General features: G+C 36.2%; 1 protein-coding gene across 1 annotated transcript in view; it reads left to right on the top strand.

The window, feature by feature from the left end:
• JAKMIP1 (janus kinase and microtubule interacting protein 1) overlaps window positions 1-25969 on the top strand; it is a 153233-nt gene that overhangs the window by 66686 nt on the left and 60578 nt on the right. Inside the window, exons 3-4 of the mRNA XM_035547232.2 lie at window positions 5226-5500; window positions 16176-16670. Of these exons, the coding sequence (XP_035403125.1) occupies window positions 5372-5500; window positions 16176-16670 (624 nt within the window). The 5' untranslated portion in view covers window positions 5226-5371. The remainder of the gene's footprint in view (window positions 1-5225; window positions 5501-16175; window positions 16671-25969) is intronic.

The following is a 25969-nucleotide window of genomic DNA, read 5'->3' as shown; positions in this document are numbered from 1 at the left end:
CACAGTAGGGCTTTGTAATATTGTAAAAGAAAGAATGAATTAAAATGAAAAAAAAAAAAAAAAAAAGAAAACACCTTAATCTGAATGGAGGCAAAATGTCTAGATGAAGAAGCTTCTATTTATTATTCTTTAAATTTATTTTTTAATGTATTTATATATGTATTTTATACACAGTTTCATGAATTACTGTTGGCCTTCTGGGAACTTCTGGAAGGTAACTAAGTATCCTTTCAAAAATAACATATTAAAGTGAGCAGTTTTAGTCTGTGGAAATGTATTATTTTTTTTATATAAATATATATATATTCAATGAATATATAAATATTCAATGATTTTACAGAAATGTTTTCCCACAGCTAAAATGTTAGAAACATAGATTTGTTGAAATGGTGAGTATGGCAAAGTTCAGTATTCAGGCATCCTTGAGAGCTTTAAGGGTTGCAGTTCTTTCTGTTTCTTGCAAAGATGTCTGCAACTTAAAAATCTGAGTTTTCAGAAGAAATTAAAATTGGAAATAGAAGGTTAAAAGCAATATGTAATCATACAGAAAATGAAGATAGTCGTGCAGACAAATGCTGAGTGAATCTTTCTAAAATATTTCTTGGGGAGAAGAGAAACCAGAGCTATGCTGTTGGTTTCCATGTTAGACAGAGATGGCAAATATGGGCAATGACAGTGTAGAAATGGATGAACTGAGGAATGTATCTGTTGTGTAAGAGCCCTAGCCAGAAGGTGTGGTATGGTGTTTTGTTTTGTTTTTAAAGTAGAATCAATGTGAAAATTTCAGCAGTAAGGTTTATTATATGTAGTAATTGTTATTGTCCTCTGTTTCTCCATTTGTCTTGCTTGTATGTCAGATAAAAAGAAAATGCATGTCAGATCTGAAGGAGAGGACGATGTTGTTGTTCTCAAAGTAAAAATATGTGTAGTCAAAGAAGTATTTATGATTAGGTTAATTGATGTCCTTGATAATATGAACTTGGACGTTTAATACTATGTGCTTGTATACACATTTGCAGATGTCTATTTATGTCTTAGTCCTAGATGTCTTCTTTTTATAAGTTATGTTGCTAAAGGCTGACAGTTTAATCTCTTATGCAAGAACCATGAAATGGTATTGTTTTTTCAGGAGGCTTCAGGTAAGAACAATTAATCTTCAGTTTATTTATCATTATGTATCATTTCTTCAGAAAACTGCTTGCCTGGATGTGTCTACCTTTTTTTGTTTGTTTGTTTGTTTGGTGGAGATGTGCAAGATTTTTTTTCTTCCTAAAATTCAGTAAAACTCTTTCATTTACTACGGATTTTAGCACTGTTGGTTTTTGTGTTGCATTTGAAAGATGAAATATTTCTCTGAATGAAAACTCCTAGTCTAAAATGAAACTGTACTCGCAACCCAGCAATTTTCTTTCACATAAGACGAAAGAGCAACTGATTCCATGCGGTATGTAGGGAGATACCTTTTTAACTGACACAAACTATTTTCTCCTCCAAGCATTTTTTGTCTGTCTGTGCTTTTGCTTTATGCTTCAGCTGAGATGACTCATTAACAAGTTCACCTTCCAGAAATCTTATTCAATCTGAATAACATTGTTCCCGATTGAATCAAGGCTAGAATGCTGAGTTTGGGATGACAAATATAACAGAAATAGAGTCATAATTTCTTAACCATGTGAAATATCGGTTCACGTACTTGTTTCACTTGTGAAATATTGCCTTTCATGTACTAGTCCCCCAGACTGTTGAACAGTTGATTCAAATCTAATCAAGTTTATTTCTTTTGCTGTTCTTTATTTTGAATTACAAGTGTCCCTTTACCTATCAAGTAAAGCGAGACATTTGGTATGTTCCAGAGACTGTTGAAAAGGTGACTTTTGACTTAGAGGCCATTAGTCTTCTCTCTCTCTCTCCCTCTCCCTCTCCCTCTCCCTCTCCTCTTGAAATGATAGCATATATTCAAAAGTTCTAAAGATTTGCAATAAGTGAATAAGTGTGTAGAACTCAACAGCGCTGGAAGTGGTTATTTGTATTCATACAGTGATTGAAGGACTGTTGTGGATGTATTGTGAGTTAATAAGTATGTTGTTATATAAAGCTTCTGAGTCAGTAAAATACAAATTTTATCAGAGTAGAATATTTCTTCCTTCCTTTTTCTTGCTGTGTTTACAAGTTTAATATTTTCTGTCCTTAGAGTCATGCAAACAGTAAGCACAACTAGTCAAACAGCACAGAATCCTGGTACTCACTGGTCCCAACCATTCGGGAGCCAAGATGCATCCTCTTCTGCTGCAACCCTTGTATAGCTGGACTTGGTGCCTTTGTCAGTGTTAAGAGAGGCTTTGTGATTCCATAGTTTCTGCTTTTGAAATAGATAGGCTGCAAGATGAATGTAAAGGAGAGTAAAAATGGAAATATTTCTGTGCCCAGCACCACAGGCTGTTTTTTGTTTTGTTTTGTTTTCCTTCAAAGCTTACCAGAGATGTAGGTGATTTTCTTCAGGTCCTGGAGCAAAGTTTTTATTTCACTTAATAGGTACACTTTTTAACTCTTATGAGTTACACAAAAAAGATTAATAGCAATCTCTTGAGATTTCCATTTTAAGTACTCAAGAATACTTCAAAGAGTAGTGCTGAACTTTAGTTTTAAGGCTAACATTAGTGCTAAATGTAATTGGAACAGCTGTAAATAATACTTATTATATTTAGACCCCCAAATTTTCAAAGGTAGATAAGAAGATTATTCTGGTATCTTGTATAGGGCCTGGTTTGTTAAAGGGTTTGAGTGATGGTGAATTGTGATAGAATATGAACTTCGAAGTCCTTGAGAATTATAAACCATCAAAACTTCATGGAGAGACCACCCATTGAGGTGCAGAAGTGTAAGTTTAGATGTTCGTGTTGGATGGTATAGCACCTTCGTGATATGCTTGGGAGCATGGTACAATCAGGGGAGCTTACTGTTACTGAACAACATGTACATGGTAATTTCAAATTCTTTTTCTGTTCTCTGGATGTCAGTTTTATCCACATCAAGCAAAGTTACCTCACATTCTTGTTCTATCATTTAAATATTCTTTATGTCAAACTGTAACTGAGATGGGGGCAGATGGAAGATCTAATGAGGTTAAAATTCCTGAAGCCAAACCAGCAAGGGACACTTTTGGTTTCCTTAACTAAATTAATGATCTACTGAACTAAGGAATATATAATCTGGCTGCATTAAGAATTTTGTTTTCATAAGGACTGCAGGAATAATTCCTGGATAGTATCTGAGTAACCCAGATAGCTTTTGAGATAAGGAACCATTCATTTCTCCTTCCACCATTCTGAATGGTTAATGATTATTAGATACTGGATTGCACATCTATGCTATCATCTTAGATTTTTTTTTTACAAATCGGCCAAGGAAATAGCACTAGAAACTGATTTTGAAGTCCAATTTTCCATAAAGTTAAGGATTTTGGATGAAATATATTGATTAAAAAGTCTTTAGTTAGCAATAATAGAAACTACAAAGATTAATAACATGAAATTCCTTTATTAAGAACAATACTTCCTCAAGTTTCTTCTATGCACTAAAGAGTTCTTGTTTCAAGTTGCTATAAGAATATTACTATTTTATTATTCTTGATTTACCAATTACATGTAAAATAACAGTACTACAAATTTTTATTTGTTTTTAAGGTAATTTTGATATATAAATAAAATTAAAGTTTAATTCAATTCCCCATTTTTCATTAATTATGTATTCTAAATGCTCGATATAAGGATTTAAGGAACAGATTAAGTTTTATTATGTATGATAAATTGATTATTAAGTTTGGAAGGGAAGTCATCTAATAGTACAAAGCAGAACACTGGTTTCACTTGTTACATTAGAAAATAATTGGTATAGTTGGTCTTTTATCAACTGTTTTTAACAGATAACAGAACTCAGTGGAAATTGTAGAATCATTAAATATTGTCAAACTAGAGAGGTGGCCTCCTGAGTTCTGTTCCCTTTTCACCTGACTTGACCAGTCATTTGACAAAGATTTAACTCCTCAGTTTTTGTTTACCAGTCTTTAAAAATGAGAATAAAGCTTAAGTATTTAGTTGAATCCACCAAATGGAGTGTTGGTATGCATATGAATTCTTAACCCTTTAAAATGTATGCACTAAAGAACACACATGATTTTTGTTATAGTACAATCTCTAAAATAACTCTCAGGTAGTTGTAGGTGGAAAAGAGTAATTTATTGTCTGAAAGCAAACTCGTAGCAATTTTCTTGGAAATATAACACTCCATGAATGTAATTCAGTGTTAAGGTAGGAAAGTCTCTGCCTTGTCAGGAATTTAATGATGAAAATTATGTGGATATTTAAAATGAGCAGGGGCTGTGGTTTTGGAAGCTAGTTAACATTGACAGCACTTGTTGCTCAGTTTGTTCCTGTGGAGCACCGGGTTCTTCTTAGAGCAGTGCTGGGGTAGGGTTGGGGGGAAAGATTAAGTTTTTATAACTACCCATGAAGCAAACTAACCATGGGATTTCCTAATTATTGAAATTAGAGTTCTTTGTTGCTGATATTTTCCTTGAATATAAAGCTGATTTAAATAATTTAATACTTTTTAAGCTTAGATGCATGCTAGGGAATAAAAATAAACTACCACTTTAATGTTTTTATTAGGTTATTTCAAACTATCAACCCTGAATGTATGCAGTTTATACAGACAAGCACGCGCATTTAAGTCTTTTAAAATGTTTGTCTAGCTTTGTAATACTTTTTCCATATATTCTGATGTTGTGAGACTCCTCGGTAATTTTGAGTAATGCAGTGTAACTGATAAACTAATGTGAAAAGTGGGTACTTCTTACTAGAGGAAGTAGACTATTCCTGCTGAAACACAGGTTCAATTAATTTATGACTGTCTCAGTGCCTCTTGATAATCCTGTATGTGGTTCAACTTGGGTCCTGAATAAGATATGATTTATATTTATACGCTATAGTCATCAAAAACTTTTATTTCTGTGAGCATAGGATGGGAATGTATATGGTTTTAGATAAGATGATGAAATATTATATAACTTCTTTTCTCATCTATTGCTTTCTAAGTCTAGTACACTATGCTAGTGTACACTACAAGGTATATAGTTCAGTGTGCTTTAAAACAGGATGTCAGGTCTGACGCGTGATTCTGCTCAGTGATGTAGTCTAATTCTGTTCCTACTACTTTGTTTCTTCCAGGACATGAGGGACAGCACCCACAATGGCTGAGATTTATGCGAAAGATTTTATTGAACACTGCATGACTCTTAAATGCTAAAAGCAGAAGGCACTAGCTGGTAGCTCAGTGTGGAGCAAAAATTTTATTTGAAACTTCAAAAATAATTATGTCAAAGAAAAGTCGTTCCAAGGGAGAGAAGTCCGATATGGATACTGAAGCACTGCAAGCTGCTAATGAGGAGCTACGAACTAAACTAACCAACATCCAGATAGAATTTCAGCAAGAAAAAAGCAAGGTATGTGTATATGGTTTGTGATGTTTATAAAACTTAATATTTACTTTTTATTTATTTTTATATTTACTTTTATGTGTCTCTGTAGCATTTTAAAATATGGTAAGCCAATAAGGTTATTTCTATTTTATAAGTTAATTAATCACAATTAGTGCATTTGACTTTGCACAATACAGTCCTGGAGATGAATCCATGTGGAGATCGATTTATCTGTTTTTGCTTGGTGATATTATATTTCTAAGGGTATCAAGGACTTACCAGTAGAACAAGTATGCACTAAAAATGTGTTCACTTTATACAAAATAGCTTTGTTCTGTACTTGCTTCTTTATATCAGTGTAAAATTCAGAACATCTTTGGAACACCTGAAAAGTAATATTCCAGTATGTTCAAGTTTCTTTAACAGCCTTATGTGATACTCAGCTTTGAATGGTGCTATCTTTCTTATTTTATTTCATTTTATTATTTCATAAAACAAACAAGTAAACCTGTGAATAGAATCTTCAGAATTTATTTCTCAGAGAGGAAAAAATAAACAATAAGGCCTTAATTCTTGGCTGAAAGTAATAGATTCATCAGAGATATATCAGAGAAACTAAATTTATTTGGAAAATGGAAATTTCTGGTAACTTAGATTTTTTTCTGCTGCACAGACTAAAGCAAAAGGTCTTAGGATGATACACTTTACACAACGGAAATTTGAGAATTCTGATGTTATTTTATATTTGCTTGTTTCCTACTGTTGCTTTGATTGCCTTTTAGACTGCAGAGGCTATGAACTGCTGTCTGTCTCATCCTTTCTTCCTGTCTTTTACGGGTCACCAGTATTGATGAGTGAACAGAAAAGCCAGTTATGTTGGTATTAGCTTCCTCATCTAACAACTTCTACTCTTCTTTCATATGATGTTAATAAACTATAGTACAAGAGCGGGGCAAACTCCTTCTGCTTCTTAAAACATCACTACATGAAATTTACCAGTGGCTGAAACCCTCTAAAATTGAATTTATAAGCTCATATATTGTATTGTATCAGTGTCTTTTTTAATTTATTTATTATCTGCTTCTGTTTGGGAAGAGAATTGAAAGAGCTGGTACATTTGGCTAGTCATTTCTTTTGTTTAGTTATTTTGTTCTGTATCACTTTTTATGTAGAAATGCAGAATGTGAATTTTATCTCCTTTTAATTACCTTAGAAAGAGCACAAAAATTATAAAGTTATCTTATACATAGGACAGAAGAATGAATTAATCTTGCGTGTTCACACTGAAGACTACACAAACACTAAGAAGAGTTTAGTCCTGGTATGCTTCAAAGTTTGATGCTTTAATAGTGTCAAGTTTAACTCTGATTCAATGAAGATTGAAGGATAGCTTTAAGACGCTTTCAAAACACTACCACTCTTCTTCTAAAACTGGTCTGCTTATTTACTTATATCCATTCTGGCAACAGTTTCTTTAGTTTGGTTACTCGTTCATCTTTTTGCAGTTTGAGAATTTTACATTTTTGAGTATTGAGGTTCTTATATATACGCATACTGTATACTGAATGTACGGTACGCTCCATAGTAAGGTCTGCTGCATGGATGCATTTCTGGGAGGAGAGGGGAAGTGCTATCTTCAACCTCTTCTGCATTTTTGCTGTGATGTTTGTTGTAAATCATTTGACTGGAATTGAGGCCATAAAGCTTCTTTCTCAGCAGCATCAAGGCAACAGCCTGCTATCTGTGTATGTGTTGGCTGTGTAAGATGGTGAAGGCCTGACTGACGAGATGATTGAATTATAGCTACAGAGATTTTACCTCTTTAGACTGCAACTTAAAAATGAGTAACAAAACCAACAGGAATTACAGCTTAGTATCAGAGTAGTAAAAACACTGTGCCTAGAGGATTCTGAATAAATTAAATGGCTTTATTGAGGGGAATGAGTAAGAGGGAATGTATTAAAGCTGTGAAAAAGACATTTCTGTGGCCTGTGGGATATAAACCGTATTAGGAAAGGTAACAAACTCTTGTGGGGCTAATTCATTTAATTTTATTCTCCTAAACTATTTTCTCCCTCATGTATATGCATTTATTAATGGATTATCTGAGAAGGAACCTTCTAATTGATGAGAGACATCACAAATGGAAATTAGTTGTAATATATTTCTGTGTGCAAAGTACTGGTGTTGGTTGTTTTTGGTTTTGTTGTTGTGTGGTTTTTTTGGTGGGGCGGGGAATTTTATCCAAGAGACATCGAAGACTTTGTGAATGTTTTCCCAATTCATTTTTGTTTCATTTATTGTTGAGCCCGTCCAAGAAATTTCTCCTGTAAAACTGTTCCCCTCCATGTTTATACAATGCCTGATCTAAAAGCGATGTGTTTGCAGTTCTCTGAATATGCACTGCTGTGGCTCTTGCTGTGGGTGTTTTGGTCATCTGGCATAAGAGCATCTGGATTGTACAAAAATTGTAGTTACTTCAATATGAATGGAGACAGGACTCACTCTGTCTGAACCTTAAAGTCCTGTGCAGTAAGCACAAGGAGATGCAGTGAATAAGCATCGTGTTGGTAGCCAGACTCAGGAAAATGTGAATCAGCTCAGTGGTTAAGTGCCTATCCTGAGTTCCATGAACATTTAGAAAAGAATATTATCAAGTATATATTCCTACTGAGATGGTTAGCAAACATTAGAAGATAGTCTTCCAACACTTCATTTTTTCCTGAAAACAAGGTGTTACAGTGTTTGCTGTCACTGCCGTTCCATCTTCACTGAATTATGATATTGTCTTTAAATATCAGTGTTCTGCATTTGACTGTACATTTTATAGAGTTGAGATCACAAAACAGTATTCTGCATGCGGAAATATGTTAAGTTTAATTTCCATTTGTGATGTCTCTCATCAATTAGAAGGTTTCTCCTCAGATAAATCATTAGTATACACATATACATGAGGGAGAAAATAGTTTAGGAGAATTAAATTAAATGAATTAGCCCCACCAGAATTCATTACCTTTCCTAATACATTTATGTCCCACAGGCTACAGAGCTAGAATAAATGAGACATTTCAACCCAGTTGTCTCTGTGCTACCTTGCAATTTCACAGCTTGTTTTTGCAAGTCTTTATGCTTTTCCCCAGATTTCTTAGCTTTTTTTTTTTTTTTCAGCTTTGGTGTCAGATACTGAATCTCTGTGTAACAGAGATTTAATGTAAGTTCTGAAAACTCTATTTTCAATATGTGAAATTAAAAAAAAAAAAAGCAGTGGCATATAATTCTGGCAAAACAGCTGTATGTGCTGGGGATTAAAAAAGTAACATAGGAAAGAGTTATGGTTAGTACGTATGGAAGAATTCATACAGCTGTTAATTTGAGAATCCAGACAAACTGAACGTATATAAGTGAATGTTACTACCATCTTCCATGTATGGAAAAACAAATAAGCAGATAACTTACTGAACTGTAAAGAGCCTCGTGAACAACAAGGAGGTAGTAGGGGGTTATAATTGGCAATCGTCTTGGGGCAGGGAAATGGATGATGTATTGGTAAAACAATGTGTAAAGGTTTTTCCAATTAAAGTCAAAGGGCATTTGAACTCAGCTCTGTATTCTTGATGTATAAAGTCAAATTCATAATATTTAACAAAACCACTAAAATGAGAAAATCTGGGGCAACTGTCAAACATAGTAAGTAACAGAAAGTTATTAGGAATAAATGTGACGGTGTTACTTCTATTAGAGTTCAAAATTAGTACAGGAGTGAATACACTAGACATGATAATGTAATTTCTAGTCCCGGTAAAACACATATTAGAGCAGAGTAAGACATCAATAGACAGATATTAAACAATGATTATACTTAAATTGGAAGAATCAACAAGAAAGTATGATAATTATGATTATGATACTGTCATGTTGGAAGACGTTGACAGAAAATGCGGTGCAAGGCATCCTTAAAAAAGTCAGATGTTACAATGTGACCCACAGGAAAATTCTATTTAAAACTCTATTGGGGCCTATGTAATTAATGTATCTGTCAAATTATATATGTAAGCTATTTTGATCTGGAATAAGAGGACAGTCACTGCAGCCTTCAGAAGTTTCTAGAGGATTCCACCAATACAGAACAGGAAAATATCCTCAGACATGAGTAGAAACACATTTTCTATGATATTGTCACATAATCTTGAGAGTTTAGGTTAAAAGATTATTGGAAGTGGAAAATCTTGAGGCAAGAAAGATTACAATAGAAATGTAAGATGGATATATATATATTAATTTATTTTAAAGAGTTACTGCTGAAAACAAATATGCTAGAACTGGATGATTACAAAGGTGGACAGAATAAAGAGTGAAAACAACAAGTTTTTTGCTATGGAGAAAGAACAATGAGTAAGAAAGAAGCAGTAGAGGTGGGTGGAAAGAAAAAGTGGTATTTGGGCAGACAGATAACTTAGATATCTATCTTATATAACTGGAAGTGATAAAAGCTGTTACTTTGTGAAGGCGTGATGCAACGGTGCAATCAGGAAAGAAGCCAGAAGAGTTCCTAGGCTGTGGACTGATGTGACAATCTGTCACCTCCGATAAAGAGATTGAATCAGGCCTGTGAATTCTCTGGTAGTCTTTCACTATCTTGCTTAAGTTTCAGGGATCTACATTGCAAGCTTAATATTCCACAGAAAAATTATCAAATCCCCCAAAATACACATTTTTAGCTTGTTTTTATTCCCCAAAATTGTTTTAAATTTAATTTTAGCACAGAATTCTTGCAATCCAGTTGGTAGATACTTTATCCTGTGACACACAACCAATTCGGGTAGTTATGAACTTCCCATGCTGAGTATTTTCATCATCTCCTCATTCTGAAACTAGCTTGTTGCCAAGTCATTTTTTCTTACCCTGAGATTGATTGGAATGCCACGTCACTTCCAAGAAGGAGCTTCAGGGATCCAACAGTTGTAAGTCACCCAGTGCCCAAGGTTGTCTGAGTAGGCTCTGATACAAAGACCAAAGTGTGAGTTTGTGTTGGAGGGGATGGTGATTGCAGCTGATGATTCTGCTAAGATTCCCTGTGTGGTATTGTGTGGAGTGCCTCACAGAGGCACAGCTTTTGGGGTTGCTTAGCGCTTCTCCTCCTTATCCTTGGACTCCGTACTGGAATAGACATATTAAAGTTGTTCCAAATATGTGTCCTCAATGAATCTTCTAGACTCTCCCACCCCACCTCCAAGTGCATTCCTGATGTGAGTGGGTATTATGCAGAGACTGCAAAGCTGATCCCTCTCCAGTTTCAATAGCAGCCTTTTGTAGGTTATAACTAGCCCCCTTGGAAAAGACCAGACAGGCAAAGCTCATTCAGCGGATGGTGACATCTACAGTTTCAATGTGGCTGATAGGGATGCAAAAAAGCTTTTTGTGAAGAGCTTTTCAAGTGGCGTAACAACAACTCATTGATGTTCAGATGCTTGGTTAGGCACCTTGACCCTCGTGGTGGTGTAGGAAGATTGCTATGAAGGCAACAATAGTTTCCTTCTCTAGCCTGCTGCAGAATGGAAGGTATATATGTAGAGGAAGATGTTCTTTGCTACCTCGAAAAGCAGAAAAGAAGGAGAAAAAAGAGAATTGTGCATGATGTACTTACCAAATGTAGAATTTCAGAAGCATATGGCAAATTCACTTGACATGTCTGGTTACAACCTGTTAATGCTATGTTTTTCCAATTTAATTTAGAGTAGATAGCCTTGGCTCTGAATTTGGAGCAATGAAAGCTTGTGTTACCTGTATTGTGGAGAGCTGATGGTTCAGAGCAGTTTGCAGATTATTCAAGATCAGGCCCAGAACAAAGTATTTCTATTAAATATTGTTAATATTCTTCAGATGATCTTGGCTGGAGCAGGTTTGAGGTGCATTGGTTACCACTGGATTTATATGTACCCGGATGTACCAAAAAGAGTTCTTATTTTACTGGCATTGTTCTTTTGTGGTTTTGTGTGTTTTTTTTTTGTTTGGTTGGTTGGTTTGTTTTGTTTTGTCTCATCATGTCACTGGAAATGAGATCCATACTAAAAGTGTTTTCTTCCCTACACGCTTTCCAAAATGACACATTTGGATTACCGTATTCCGTTACAGAGAAAGTTTTTAAGATGTTGCTGTAGATATTGCTGCAATTCAGTGAAGCCATATTTAGTCACACAGTAGGATAATTTGTCAGCTTTTTTATTTCTTGTCCTTTTACCTACAGTTATTTGATCTCTAACTTTAACCCAAAAGGTAAATTCAAGGTAAATATTTAAGAGAAACAGAACGAAATGCTGCTGAATGCTTTTTCAAATATCAGTTTGTATCAGATTATGTGACCCTTGTTTTAAATGTAAAAATGTTTTGAGGAATCTTTCTGGTGATGGTAGAATCCCTGTGGAGTTAAACTAGTATGTATGAATCTGCTCAGTGTGTGTTTGCAGTGATGCAAAAATGTATTGGAACAGGAGCCAACAATGTGCCCTTGCAGCAAAGGTCACCTGCATCCTGGTCTGCCTTAGGAAGAGTGTTGCCAGCAGGTCAAGGGTGGTGATGCTTCCCCCTATACTCAGAACTGGTGGGGCCATGTCTTGAGAGCTGGGACCAGTGCTGGGATCCCCAGTACAAGGGCCATGGACGTGCTGGAGCAAATCCAGTAAAGGATCATGAAAATGATGGATGGCTTGGAGCACGTGACATACAGGGAAAGGCTGTGAAAGTTGGGACTGTTGAGATGGAGAAGTCTTAGAGGGACTATAAAATTGCATAAATAGCTGATAGGGGGAGAAAAGATGGAGCCAGACACTCTCAGTGGTGCCCTGAAAGCCTGCATGAATTTGTTTGCTTATTGGCTTCATTTCTTGGTTATGCTTGATATTGTTCCTGTTAACAGAACAGCTTTCTCATTTAAAAAAATAAGGAATGCCGGAAATTAAAGAAAGACAAATTGCGTTTAAGTTCATTTTGAAACTGAGAGTAAGGCATATGGGAAAATGCCATATTACTATTTTCATTCCATTGGTTGATCTGGAAGCAAGAAGTGTAGAGATCTGCATATTGTGAGGGAGAGGGGGACAGAAGGAGAGAAGGACAGAGAGTTCATGGCTTTCAGGGAAGACCTAACAGACAGATCTGTCTATCTTCTCTGATAAGAAGCAATAACAAGAAAAGACTTTTTAAAGACCTTGAAAATTAGGATGCATCTGTTTTACTGGGTCATGAAGAGTGATATGCATTTAAGATGCCATGTAAAATCCAGTGGTTTTAGAAGGACTGTTATTCTTTTTGTTTACATTGCCCATGCTAAAACTTTGTAAGTGAAATGACTGGATGATACGTGATGATATTCAGTTACTTTGAGTGGTTTAATATGTATTGTCACAGACAGCAGCAATCCATATAGATATTGGCATGCATTCAGAGAAAGATGAAAACCACTGAGCAAGCATACCCTTTTGTGTAAACCAGTACTCCTCCAAAATTTTGGAATGCATTTTTCATATATTAAAATGGTTTTAGGAAGTAACAATCAATAATGTGTTAGATTGGAAACTGCCTTTTAGTTGCATACTTAATGTACAGTATGACTAATTTTAAATTACTGTAGTTCTGGAGAAGTACTAACCTTGTTTATAATTGCCATTATACAATTTGCTTTCCTGTGTAATTGTTTGTGGGTTTCATTTCTCAGTTTCATTGCAATTTTCTTTACACATCAGTAGGGAAATAACTAATATATTTAAGTCACTGTGAGTGTTGGTTCATTTGCAAATTTGTCTATAAATTCATCCACGTGTGATAGTAAATAGGCTTAGCTTTGTCTTATATGGAATTGGGTACCCTAATGCAAGCACTGAAAATCAGTGTTATTGACCATAGGATTGGAACTGGATGTTATAAAATAAAATATGGGTGTCTAAAGAAGATAATTTCCAGTAGCCAGATTTACCATTTGGGGTTGATTTTTTTTTTTTTTCATAAAGAAATATTATCTGAATCATCTAGTAATAGCATAACAGTACCTGTGCAATAATATCCAGGTCTGATGGTGCCTGATTCAGAACTGTTACTTTTTCCACATCTATAATTATAGTGCTGTCCCAGCTGGTGTTTAGTCCACAGTGGATCTAGGAGATTGCTTTCATGAAAATGTAGATACCTTCCCTCCCTATTCTGCTCCAATAAACAAAAATAATGAAGCCTTCTAAATGCTGCCTGAAGTGGTATTACTGCTTATATTTTAACCCTTTACTTTTCTTTGGACTCAAAAGGTTATAGTAAATAAAGTTACATCAGGCTGGTGGGGTTCACTAGGGGGGTTCCACAGGGCTCCATTTTAGAGCCAGTCTCCTCAATGGTTTCATAAATGATTTGGATGTAGGATGTTAAGGTATACTGAGTAAGTTTGTGGATGACACTAAACTGGGAGGAGCAGCTGACTCCATCAAGGATAGAGAGGCCAGGAGGGCCAACCATATCTTCGAGTGCATCAGGCACGACATTGCTAGCGAGTCGAGGGAAGGGATTGTCCCACTCTACTCTGCACTGGTGCGGCCTCACCATGAGTACTGTGAGCAGTTTGGGGCACCACAGCATAAGAAGGACTTAAAACTGTTAGAGAGTGTCCAAAGGAGGGCTACAAAGATGGGGAAGAGTCTAGAGGGAAAGACGTATGAGGAGTGCCTAAGGTCCCTTGGTTTGTTCACTCCAGAGCAGAGCAGACTGAGGTGAGGCCTCATGGCGGCCTGCAGCTCCCTCATGAGGGGAGCGGAGGGGCAGGCGCTGAGCTCTGCTCTGGGGACAGCGACAGGAGCTGAGGGAACGGCATGGAGCTGGGACAGGGGAGGGTCAGGCTGGGTGTTAGGAAGAGGTTCATCACCCAGGGGGTGGTCGGGCACTGGGACGGCTCCCCATAGCACCAATCCTGCTGGAGTTCAAGAAGCGTTTGGACAATGCTGTCAGACATAGGGTCTGATTTTGGGGTGACTCTATGTGTAGCCAGGAGTCAGACTTGATGATCTTGGGTCCCTTCCAGCTCAGGGTATTCTGTGATTCTATGACTGCAGAATGTAGACCTGTGAAGAAATAAATTGTATTAATTATGCCTTAATAGTAAATGTTACTCTGAATATTAATAGAGGTCTCCCCTCCATATTGCACTAAAATCTGAGGCAAGTTGCAACTTTACCTTAGTTTAGCATAAATGAAATGCATTGTGTGACTACAGATCCCAGCTGTGCATAGCAGAGATGCAAGCAGTCTAGGAATACTGCGGCAGTGCCTAACATCCAGCTGCTCAGTAACCTCATTTTACCATGAAGCACTACGTGGTTTATATATTTGTATTGCCACTCAAGGTTAAAACACAAATGTTTGAAATCTCTGCTTCTCTCTGACTTCCCTTAATAGTAGCAGATCATGTGTAGAGCTCATATTTTGGCTGACACTCCTATAGGGGTTGTAGGAAGATGCTGATATTATTACTGATATTATGTGTGATTGGATACATTATACCCTTTCTGGTATATTACAATAGAGAAGCAAGCCTTTCTCTTTTTTTTTTCTTTTTTTTTTTTTTTTCCCCTCCCCTTCTATATTAATGTCTAATCCCACCTGGAAAAAACATTGCTTCATGTGTAGCCTGCTGAGCATCATCTTATAATGAGGTTTCATCACAGTGGGTATTACTATAATGGGCTATAAGACCTCCTCCCCAGCCCTTAGAGTCACTGGCCTACATTTTCTGAGATGTCTGGGACTCTAAATACCTCAGTTTTGGGGTGTCCAATCTGAAACCCCTTGAGTAGACTTGATTTTTTTTCAGAACAATTCATTTGGTTTATCCAGTAAGGACTTTCCCATTAAAGTGGCTAAGAAATTAAGAAATACAAAATCAATTTCATTTTATTTTCCCTCTACTTACTTCCTCCCCCATGTTTCTACTAATAATAATCCACCTTTTTAATACAGTTTTTTCTTTCTGTTGCTTCAAGGTAAGATCCTCCTATCCTCCTCATCTTATTAGCAGGAAGTATCTTAGGTCAAGTAGTGGATTCAGGTGTAGGAATTTGGGAATCAAATCACAAAGACAGTGTGTGTGCGTAAATTAGATAAATCAATCTATGCCTGGCTGGGGATCCCATCTGTAACACAGTGGTAGGGCTTCTTAGCTACAGAAGGATGTTGTGGGAATAAAATAATTGAGTGTATGTAAAGATCTAAGTCACTGTGAGGATCCTTGAAGTATGGTCCTTCGAATACTAGAAGGTTTTCTAGCATTTCCTTTGCAGAGTAAATATGAACACTTCTCTCTCTGCTTCTTTTTCTGTCATCATGTTGGGCACAATAGAGGGGTTGTGGATAAGAGTAATCTGGGATGGTTGATGGGGGAAATAAGGACAGGGTTGCTGCTTGGTGTTATTTTATCCCCTAATACTTTGAGATCTTGTTGCCAGTAACACATCTGCACAGCAGATTCCTTTGCACACACAGGAACAAACATAGCCTTTTTCAAGCTCTAGTTCTCTAGCTGTTTACTGAAGAGAGAAATTTCAGGTATGCGGTCTTTGCTTTTCAGTATTCAGGATGAGTTCTTAAGAAGGTTTAAAACAAAGCTCCCTTGATGACTTTTAAAGGTGTGGTGATACTTGCTAATCAATATTTTGTATTGATGTTCCAGGTGGGTAAATTGAGAGAGAAAATCCAAGAGGTTAAGCAAGAAAGGGAGCAGGAGCAGCACAAACACACTGCCTATGTTTCTGAACTGAAAGCTAAGCTCCATGAGGAGAAAATGAAGGAGCTTCAGAGCGTCAGAGAGCTACTGATCCGGCAGCATGAGCAGGAAGTAGCGAGAATGGTGAAAATCAAAGATGGTGAAATTCAGCGTTTGCAGTCAACAGTCAATGTCCTGCGGGATGGGGCAGCTGACAAAGTGAAGACAGCACTGCTAAGTGAAGCAAAAGAGGAGGCTCGGAAGGCGTTTGACAGCGAACGAATGAAGTTGCAACAGGAGATCTTGGAGCTGAAATCTGGTAAAAAGCAGCTTGAAGAAGCTTTGAACAACATTATGCAGGCAGATAAAATGAAAGCTGCTGATCTGCGCATGGCTTATCAGTCCCATCAGGATGAGATTAATAGAATAAAGCGTGAATGTGAGAGAGATATCCGCAGGCTGGTAAGTTCATTAAGTTGTACATGCTTATAGCAGTTTATGGCAGTTTTTAATATATTGCTTTATCTGCCCACAAACAAATATCTAACCTGTTCTGCAGTGACATATTTTATCAGTGTTGGTTGGTACAATAGGCTGCTACTTCCACTACTTTTTCTTCTGTACAGCATAGATGAGCCTTGGTTCCATGGCTGTCCCAACCCAATTCAAAGTTTTATGTCCCATCAAGTCAAATGTGAGTAAACCAAAAATTTCCAGAGTGATTTTTTTCAGCAGATCAAAGAAATTGATTTTCCCTTTCCTACTTGCCTGAGCTGTATTTCTTTACAAAAATCCCTTTGATGAAAACAGAGAGGCATTCATCATTTGTCAGTTCAACAACACCTTTGTGAGATGGCAAAACTAAATTTTCAGAGCAATTTTATAATTTTATGTGGGGAACCAATTGCGATGAACCAAGACAATATATTTTCTCCTTCTGAATCATTGTCCTGCTCATTCAATTTTAACTATTGTTGCTCTTTTTGGCTTTTTAAAATTTCTGGGTTTATATGATGCCTTTTAGGGGCAGAAAAAATAGGGTGCAGGACAGCAGGCTTTTGTCATGTTTCATAAGCTGTAGAACTTCAGCACAGATGGCCAGACTATGCTATTTGTATAAAATGGAAGAACAGACAAAATTTCCTGACAGCGAGTGCCCCAAATATTTCAAGTTCTGCAGCTTTGTAAAAGGTAAAGAATCTATAACGTGGGTCGTACACATCCGTATACGCAGAGTAGTTCAACATCAAAGGACATTTCTGTTGGTACCATGATACTTTCTAAGCGTATTCAAGATCTGATAGTTAATCTGGCTAAACTAACAGTACAATAGTTATGCAAATAAAATGTAAAATTATAAAAAATATATTAAATATTTCTCATATGTAAAGTCTGCATTTTAAATGGAAGAAAACATCCTTTTTCTGAAGCAAAAAATATTTTATCAGTTTGTGCTTATACAGATACGTCCTCTTATTTCTTTGGTTCCTTAGGAAAAAAGATGGTGAGGGCAAGCTACGAACGGGTGGTGATTTTCTTTCTGGGGCAATTAAAGCTTTTAATGCAGTTAATATTTGTGCTTTAAATAAATTGGATATTGATCAACTCTCAGGGGTATCATTTCCTTGATAAACACACTTGATAATGACCACTTCAAAAACTGACAACATGATATTGCTGTCAGCATAATTTCTTTCATGTTTTGTTCCATATTATACAGCTAGAGTTTTAAAATCATGACTACAAAGCACAGGTAATTTTAAAAAGTGTTAAGGAGGCAAGACGCTTACTACATTGTCGCCTGTGTTTTTCTAGAAAATAGTTTATATTAAATTTAGTCTTCTGAAACTCAAGAAATGGTGAAGTGAGGCACATATGCACCCCAGATTTTGTCATCATGAATTACCCCAGTAAACACACCTACGGTGTGTCTTTGAGTGGTACTGTAAAGGAACTGCACTTCTCTTTCAACAGTCGAACCTTTCAGCCTGCTGTGATATGAAAGTGGTGAAGGGAGGCATTCAGGGTTTCTCATCTGGCACAAAACAATTCTGTCAAATCATTCAGAACAGTAATTGGAGCCTTACTGGGCTAATCCATTTCTTCCTCCATTATCCAGTACAACTATGTCTATAAAAGATGACTATATTTGAAGCGTGTGTAGATAACTCCTGTTATCTACTCCCAGCTCTGGTGGAATTCTGCCATTGTTTTCATGGGCTTTCACTAGAAGTGTTCATATCCCTCTCCACCTTAAGGTGGGGAAAAATATCAGAAAAAATATCAGAAGTCTGGTGTTGCCTTGTAGTGGCTTAACCCCTTTCAGATTATGAATTTCAATTTTTTCATTAAATTGTGTGAGTTTTTATTGGAAAAAAAAAAAAAAGTGTTTCTTCCAGGAATTCATAATGATTTAGGCAGCTGTTTCTGTATAGGGCACTCTTTTAATCTGGGGCAAGGTAAAAAGCAAAACAAATAAACAAACAAAAAAAACACTGCAGAGTTTTTAGGTGCTGCTATCTTCCACTGGGAGAGTAAGTGGGATTTGAGTCAGATTATCTGGATATTTCCCTCCCTCCTGCCCTCTAATTTTAAATAGCGCAAAGGATGCTTGCCTTCAATTTTAAATCAACTGTATCTGCAGCAGATTTGGGGTACTCTATTATTTTAGATCGTACCCTTGTGAAATGAAATGGCAAGAATGTGGCAGGCAGTATTAGCACAGATTGTAACTGAACTTCATTTAACATGCTTTTTGTTTGTGCTGTTTTATGACAGTATTAAGAAATCTGCATCTTTGGTATTAATGGCTGAAATGGGCTGGACATACCATAATTGAAAATCAGATGGAGTAAATCAGGATTCAGTGTATGATTGTCTTGTTAGACTTGGCAGATTTATTTTTATATTTTTAGATCACAGATTGGCTTTGCAGATTTATTCCATGTATAAATAATTATTAAATTAATATAAATAAATAAATAAATAAAAATATAAATAAATAAATATTGCAGCTGGGGAAAAAATCAGTACTATTACCAACGGTTTTAATACCCGTGACTAATTTGAGTAAAGTTTTGCTTTTTCTTGGCTTTCAGTCAAAAAAATAATGAAAAAAAAAAGCATTGAGAAAGGAAAAAAGAAAAATCTATTATCTATGAATATATGGATGTAATTACATTGGGTGCATTAACAGCCGTGCTTGTATTGTACAAATGTTAGTATTTTAGAAATATCATAGAATAGAAAATTCATTGATTTTGAGATATGTCTTCACACTTCTGAACTGAGCCATGAAAAATACCCAATAAGCCTCAATGCAAACAGGATGAATGGGAAGATTCTAGTTCCTAATAAGGGAAATTAAAACAGTTACTTTACAAAGAATATGTTACTCTTTTTCTTGATATAGTATGAAATTGTATTGGAATTTGTCAGTTCCTGTAACTGACTTCATATAACAGTTATATAAATGTTTTCATTGATTCAAGGAATGCTTATGGACATGGATTTCTTTCTTTTTTTTTTTTCCTTCTTCCCAAAAGAAAATACATAAAACTTTGAAGTAAAAATAACTCGTAAACTAAATGGAGGTACAAGTGAATCAGAGAGGCTTTAAAAGTAAAGAGACAACTTGAAGAAGAAGAATGCAATAACAATTATTTCTTTTTTATTTTCAGACAATATTTTCCAAGTAGGTGAGTCTGAGTAGTATTCAGTGTAGAACAAAAACTGTTATGACACAGATTGAGGCATTTCTTAAATATAGAAATAACGTTAAAAACAGCAAATAGGAATAAAATCAATAATAGCAAACTGAAAAATAATCTGCAAGAAGGAAAAGTGCAGAAAAAGCCTGTTTTCTGGATCAGATTTTTCAAAGAAAAAGAACATGCAGAATCATACTAGCACATTTTTATTCACTGAACATCAGTATAAGCAGTTCCAAAACATATATTCAGATGGAGGCAAGTGTGTACATACCTAAATACCTCTATATCAACAGACTTCTGTTTTAATAGCAACCTTGTAAGCATTATGGCTAGTTTCCCTCTGAGGTCTGGGCTGGTATAAGTTAATTTAATAAAATACCTGATAAATGCTAAAAAGTACATTTTTTCATTTTTTCCTGAGCCTCCAGTAAGCTTGTCATGTAAATGACATGCAACAGGTTTCCTCTATTGGAAATTTCTTTAACATCAAAACCTTTCATCCACTTTACAGGTAAATATCATTCTATTAATAATAAATAGTTAAATAGTAATAGATAAATAGTTAAAATCTTCGCACACATGGTCTTCCTGAATATTCCTAAGCAGTTCAGATTTAAATGAATTGAAAGACTTATGTCACTTTAATGTAAAATAGACACAATTTTCTTATCCACAAAATCAATGTACTGGCCACCAGCCCAATGTAACCTCATTTACTGTAACCCTTTGAGCCTGACCCGTCAGCCAATTGTTGCATGAATTATAAACTCCTTCCATCGTGGAACTCTTCTGCAGTTTAGTGTTTCCCAAATATACGAAATGCCATACCTGAAAGAATATAATTCAACCTAATAGATTAAGTAGTTTTTTGGATTTAAATTCAAAGCAAGAATTGTTCCAGTTCAGAACAAAACCAAAGGCCAGATTTCAACTCTAGTCGTTAGTAAGTTGGTGTTTTCTAACCTTGCACAGCTCTTACTGTGTGTGTCTGCGTATAATGCATTAGTGTATTTCTTAGCATTAGAATTTCATAAGTGAACTGGAGTATCATAAAATCATAGAAAAAATAGATTGTGAGGGTTGTCTCAAGGTTATCCCAAAGTCCTGTTCGAATCAGGGCTACCTTAAAAGTTGGATCAGGTTACTCAGGGCCTCATCCAGACAAATCTGAAAATCTCTGAAGATGAAGATTCCACATCCTCTATGGCAGCCCCAATACTTAATTGCCTGTGGAGTGAAATTTCTTTCGTCTTTGACCTAGTTGGAATTCCTCTTTCTGTTACCACTGATTGCCATGCTTTTCATTTTGCTATTTCATTTGCCATGCATCTTTGAGAAAGATCTGCCTGGTTCACTCCAATGTTCCCATTTAGATAGCTGCAGTGGTATCAGCACCAAAGGCTTTTCTTGTTTTCTTTTTCTTTTTTTTTTTTTTTTTTTATCCTTTTCCTTTTTCCTCTGCTGAACTGCCAACTTCAGCTGGCTTCCATATTTTTCTGTTGCAGAGCTTAAACTATTTAAGGGTCAGGAGTTTCTGTTTTAGGTGAACTCCATGAGATTTCTCCAGCACGTCAAAGTCCCTCTGAATGGCAGACATCTTCTCTATTGTAGCAGCTCCCAAAATGTGGTGTTCCATTTCTTCATCTGGATAGTTGATGAAGAAGTTAACATGCATTATTCTCTTCAATTTTTAAGGGGTAAAATTTATATGTCCAAATAAAAATCTGTCTTGCAAGATTCAGCAATTCTTTTCAGTAAAACATGAAAAACAGTAGGAGCAAAAGTTTAACTCTCCACCAAAAAACAAAATTACATCCTTTGTAATGGCTGCAACTATTTCCTTGTAACATTTCTCTCACATTCCTGTTACTAGGATTTTGCCATTTTAAGGCACTGGTATTTCTATCTCTAGGTTACACTCTGGAGTATGAGTGATAAAGAGTCTTTTTCTCTCTCAAAATTCTGGTAGTTGGCTATTGGCAGGGGGACTTTTTGTTCCTCTGCTGCCCTGAGACTTGAAAAGAGTGATGGGGCATGGCTTTTTTCACTTCACTTGTGCAGTGGGTGTAAGCAAGAGTATTGTTTCTTCCAAATAGTTAATTTTTGAAACTGGAAGCTGAGTTTTGAATCTTCCAAGTGTGTCTTTGAATCTTTTAAGTGTGTGCAGTCATGCATGGTTGGGTAGAGATTGCTGTGACGTGCTTCTTATCACCCACTTAAATGTGTATGTATTTTGCACGCAGCTGCTGATATCAAATTGTATGCTGCTTCTCTGGATTTTGCCATCTGTTTGAGAAGCCTGTTTCAGTTACGTTCCAAGGCTGAACTAATCTCCTGCAAAGACCCTTCTACCACCTTCAGCATTTTAGGACTGCAAATAATACTTTGCTTTCAGACCTCTAAAGATTTATGCTTGTCCTCTCAGGAACTAACAGGGCAGCATTCCACCCGAGCCTTGTTTTTTTCCTGAATCACACAGATCTAATGAAAGTGCTTTATAATACAGACTCAGCATTTTCTGTTTATTCTTAGTATTTTCTTTGGACTCTATTATTGTAGGTAGGTCACAAATCAGACTTTTATGTCTGTTTAAAAAGTATGCAACTCTTTAGACAGTATTAAAAACCCACAGAAATGATGTATGGTGTGGCACGTGGAAAAAAGCTCATGAAGTTTGGATTACTGAGTTTTTCTAACTTTTCCACCATTTGCCTGCTTTTGTTTCAGTTCTTTCAATGAACAGTTAAGAGGCTGCAGTCACCTACAGTACTGCAAGGTGCTTTTGAGAAATATACCGGAAACCTATCAGAAAGTTCTGGAATTGTCTGCCTTTATAGTGTATCTTGTATAATTTATCAGAACTTTTAATATATTCCTTAGATTTACTTACTTACTTAAAAAAAAAAATGGTGGAAAATATTGACTATTGGTTTAGGAAAATTACAAGAATGAAATTTAAGAGTAAGTCCCAACTACTTGCGCATATAACCCTTACTTCTCCACTGGATGCCTGGCATCTTTTCTCCCTCTTTCCCTGAGGTTCCTAGATAAGCAGCAAGCATTTAAATAAATAGGAGACCATGTCTGCTGTAGAGGAGACTACGCACAGCCTAGAAATGTTTTGGTTCCTCTCTCCAGGTGCGCTTTCAGTGTAGAATATTGCTGTTAGATCTTACTGGCCTTTTATTAATGTAAAAGTTGTTAATTCTATTTAGTTCTAACTATTTATTTGAGTAGCCTCTCCTTTCTATTTTTCCACGTAACTAGCAGTCCTCCTGTCAAGATAATCCTATTTTCAATGTCAAGCATTTAGTATAAAGATCAATTCAAGTTCTTCTGGAGAAAAGCACTGTAGAATTCTGTTCTGCAGTTGGCTAGGAGATAACTTTGATATGGATGGGTCTTACATTTGGCCATGCAGCAGCTGGCTTTTTCCACTTTGAAAACTGAGTATGTGACTGCCTTGATAGATCTCGCTTTTAATTCCCTGGGAATTTCTCTTTCAACTTGGTGAGAGGCTAAAGTTCCCCCAAAGGTCTCTGACTTTCTTTCATTGCAGCTATTGAAGTGTAGGATAATTGGCACAGAGATACTTTTTCCAGTGGCTGCTTGGTTTTCTTTCATGTCTGATAAATATTATTACAACACTTATTTCTGCTCATTTCTCATAGCTTTTAGGAGGCTTAGATACCTGTTCTTAGGAAACCGTGCAATTTTGGCACAGGCTATAAACATTAGCTCTTCACGGATATAATGCAGGTAATTGCTGTGTTCAGCACCTAACATATGACAGTACAAAACCCATTAATTAAGAAATGATACTTCAGAAAGTGGTAATTTTAACCAACAACACCAGAGTTACTTCCAAGGTGATTTTGTAGTAATATCCTTCTGCAGCTGCTGGTTGATGACCTTATTTTCTTTTCAATGCGATTTCTGAAGTTATTTGTACTACTTCCCTTCTCAAAGCATGTAATTGAAAACGAGTTCTAACCTCTTGCTGCTCTGATCATCTTGCCTTCTGATCACAGAATCGCTTTTTATACTGAATTTTGCCATGCTTAACTGCATAAAGAAAAATGTGACTTTTCTAAAATGTTCTAAAATCCATGCAGAGCAGAATGCAAAAGAATATGTGTGACCCTGTTGTACTGTATAGCTGCAGAAAAACAAAAAGAATAAAAAAAAGTTCAATTTTTTAAAACAGAACAAATTAACAGCCAAAACAAGCAGTTGGAAGGAGTTTCTGGGATTTGATTCAATGTAATACCTTGCGTGTGAGCCAATGCATGGATTGGGATTTCACCATGCTAAATATGTTGGAATAAAAGATAGTCTCTACCCTTTGTATCTTACCAAGAGGTCTCAAATGAATAGTAGTACAGGGAGGAATACACAAAAGCAGTGGGACAAGCTTTCAGTTGCTTGTCTCAGCTATATTGTGCCACAGATACAGAAATGTCCTGTAGGCAGCTGCTGTGGCAAGTCCTGTACCATGTTCCCAGGACCAGGGGGGGCTGAGGAATGCAGTGGAAAGGCTTGTGCTTGCTCAGAATCATGTCATGAATCATCAGGTGAGACCTGATCCATCCAGGTTTATCAGCTTCAGCTCAGTGATGACCTTAGCACACCTGAGTGTATTTGTGTACATATTTTTTTTTATATATGTATATATATACAAACATATGTATACATACTACATTTATGGGAAAAGCAAACTTGTGGAAAGGTGGAAAAAGCTTTTAAGCAAAAGGCTTCTTAATCTGCTGAAGGGCTTCTCTACCTGAAGGCTTTTTTTTTTCCTTGCCACATAGCATGGTGTAATAAAAAATATTGCTTTTCTTTAGACCATGTGGATTCCCAGACAATCTTGGCTATGACAATGTTACTTTCACAACATGTGTTTGGTCAAAAGAGCAACCTACAGGGAAACCAGGTTAATTCACTTTGTATTTCATTTTCCTAATGGAAAATACTCCGCTTGCTGCTAAAATAAAAACCGTAATACATAGTCTGATAATATAAGGCTGTTTTGCTTTATCCTGCTACCTTTTTTGTTTGTTTGTTTGTTTTGTATAACAAACCTGGCAAGGCTTCTTCAGGAAAAGAATAGTTCTGCAGTGGTGTTGAACTGGCTTGGTGACTATGTGAATGCTTTTACAACTGTTAAAATAAGGCTACACAATGCTTAAGCCTCATTGAAGAGTTGTTGTTTTGTCTCTGACTATCAGTGTATGTTCAGTCTAGGAAAAGGAGAGATATCACTTGGGTTTAGTCTTGTATCTTCTCTTGCTTTGCCTGCCTGCCCCTTGACCTGGCACCTCACCCACTTGGAGCTGAGGGATGTTGCATCCCCAAAAATTCATCTCGCCCTGCCTCCCCCCCTTTTTCTTTTTTCTTCTTTTTTCCTAATATGTAGTCTCTGCTAAGAAAGCAGATGGGGAAGATGAACAAATTTGCTCTGTAGTATGCAAGTGAGAAGAAAGATGGTAAATCTTTGGGTCAGGCATTGGGGTAAATTTAAGGAAAGTGAGGTAGTGACTGGGCTGATATATTTACATTGAAATCATGTGTGTAACTGTCCCCTTCAGGAAAGGAGAGTTGTGTTGTGAACCAGGCATCTAAAACAGAATTCAAGGCAGAGGTGTTATTACTGCTCCTCTATTCATCTCTGTCGGTTTGTTTTAAGTTACATGAGTAAAATTGCTTAGTAAATCCTGCTGGTTTGTGCTTGTAATGAAATTAGTACTCTTGCAGTATTCCGTATGTGTGTGTATATATGCATGTTGACTCGTGTAAGGATTCTCTACTGTGTAACTCAAGGTATAAGTCCAAATTAAAAAAAAAAATAGTGTATAGTAATGGCTATTGTGTTACTATTTTCAATTATTATCAATGTCTCAATGATTTTTCTTTTTGACTGAAACTTTTTTTTCCAAAAATTTTCACCACATAGAATTTATGGTAGAAGAAAAAGCAGTATGAAGAGTAGAGGGTAATTCTGCCTTCTTCCCTGCCTTCCCCTAACCCCACTCTAGACCATGCTCT

This window comes from Cygnus atratus, chromosome 4 (assembly GCF_013377495.2).
Source record: "Cygnus atratus isolate AKBS03 ecotype Queensland, Australia chromosome 4, CAtr_DNAZoo_HiC_assembly, whole genome shotgun sequence".
Taxonomy (NCBI): domain Eukaryota; kingdom Metazoa; phylum Chordata; class Aves; order Anseriformes; family Anatidae; genus Cygnus; species Cygnus atratus.
The sequence above is the reverse complement of the archived record's forward strand: the minus strand, read 5'-3'. Positions and strand labels throughout refer to the sequence as shown.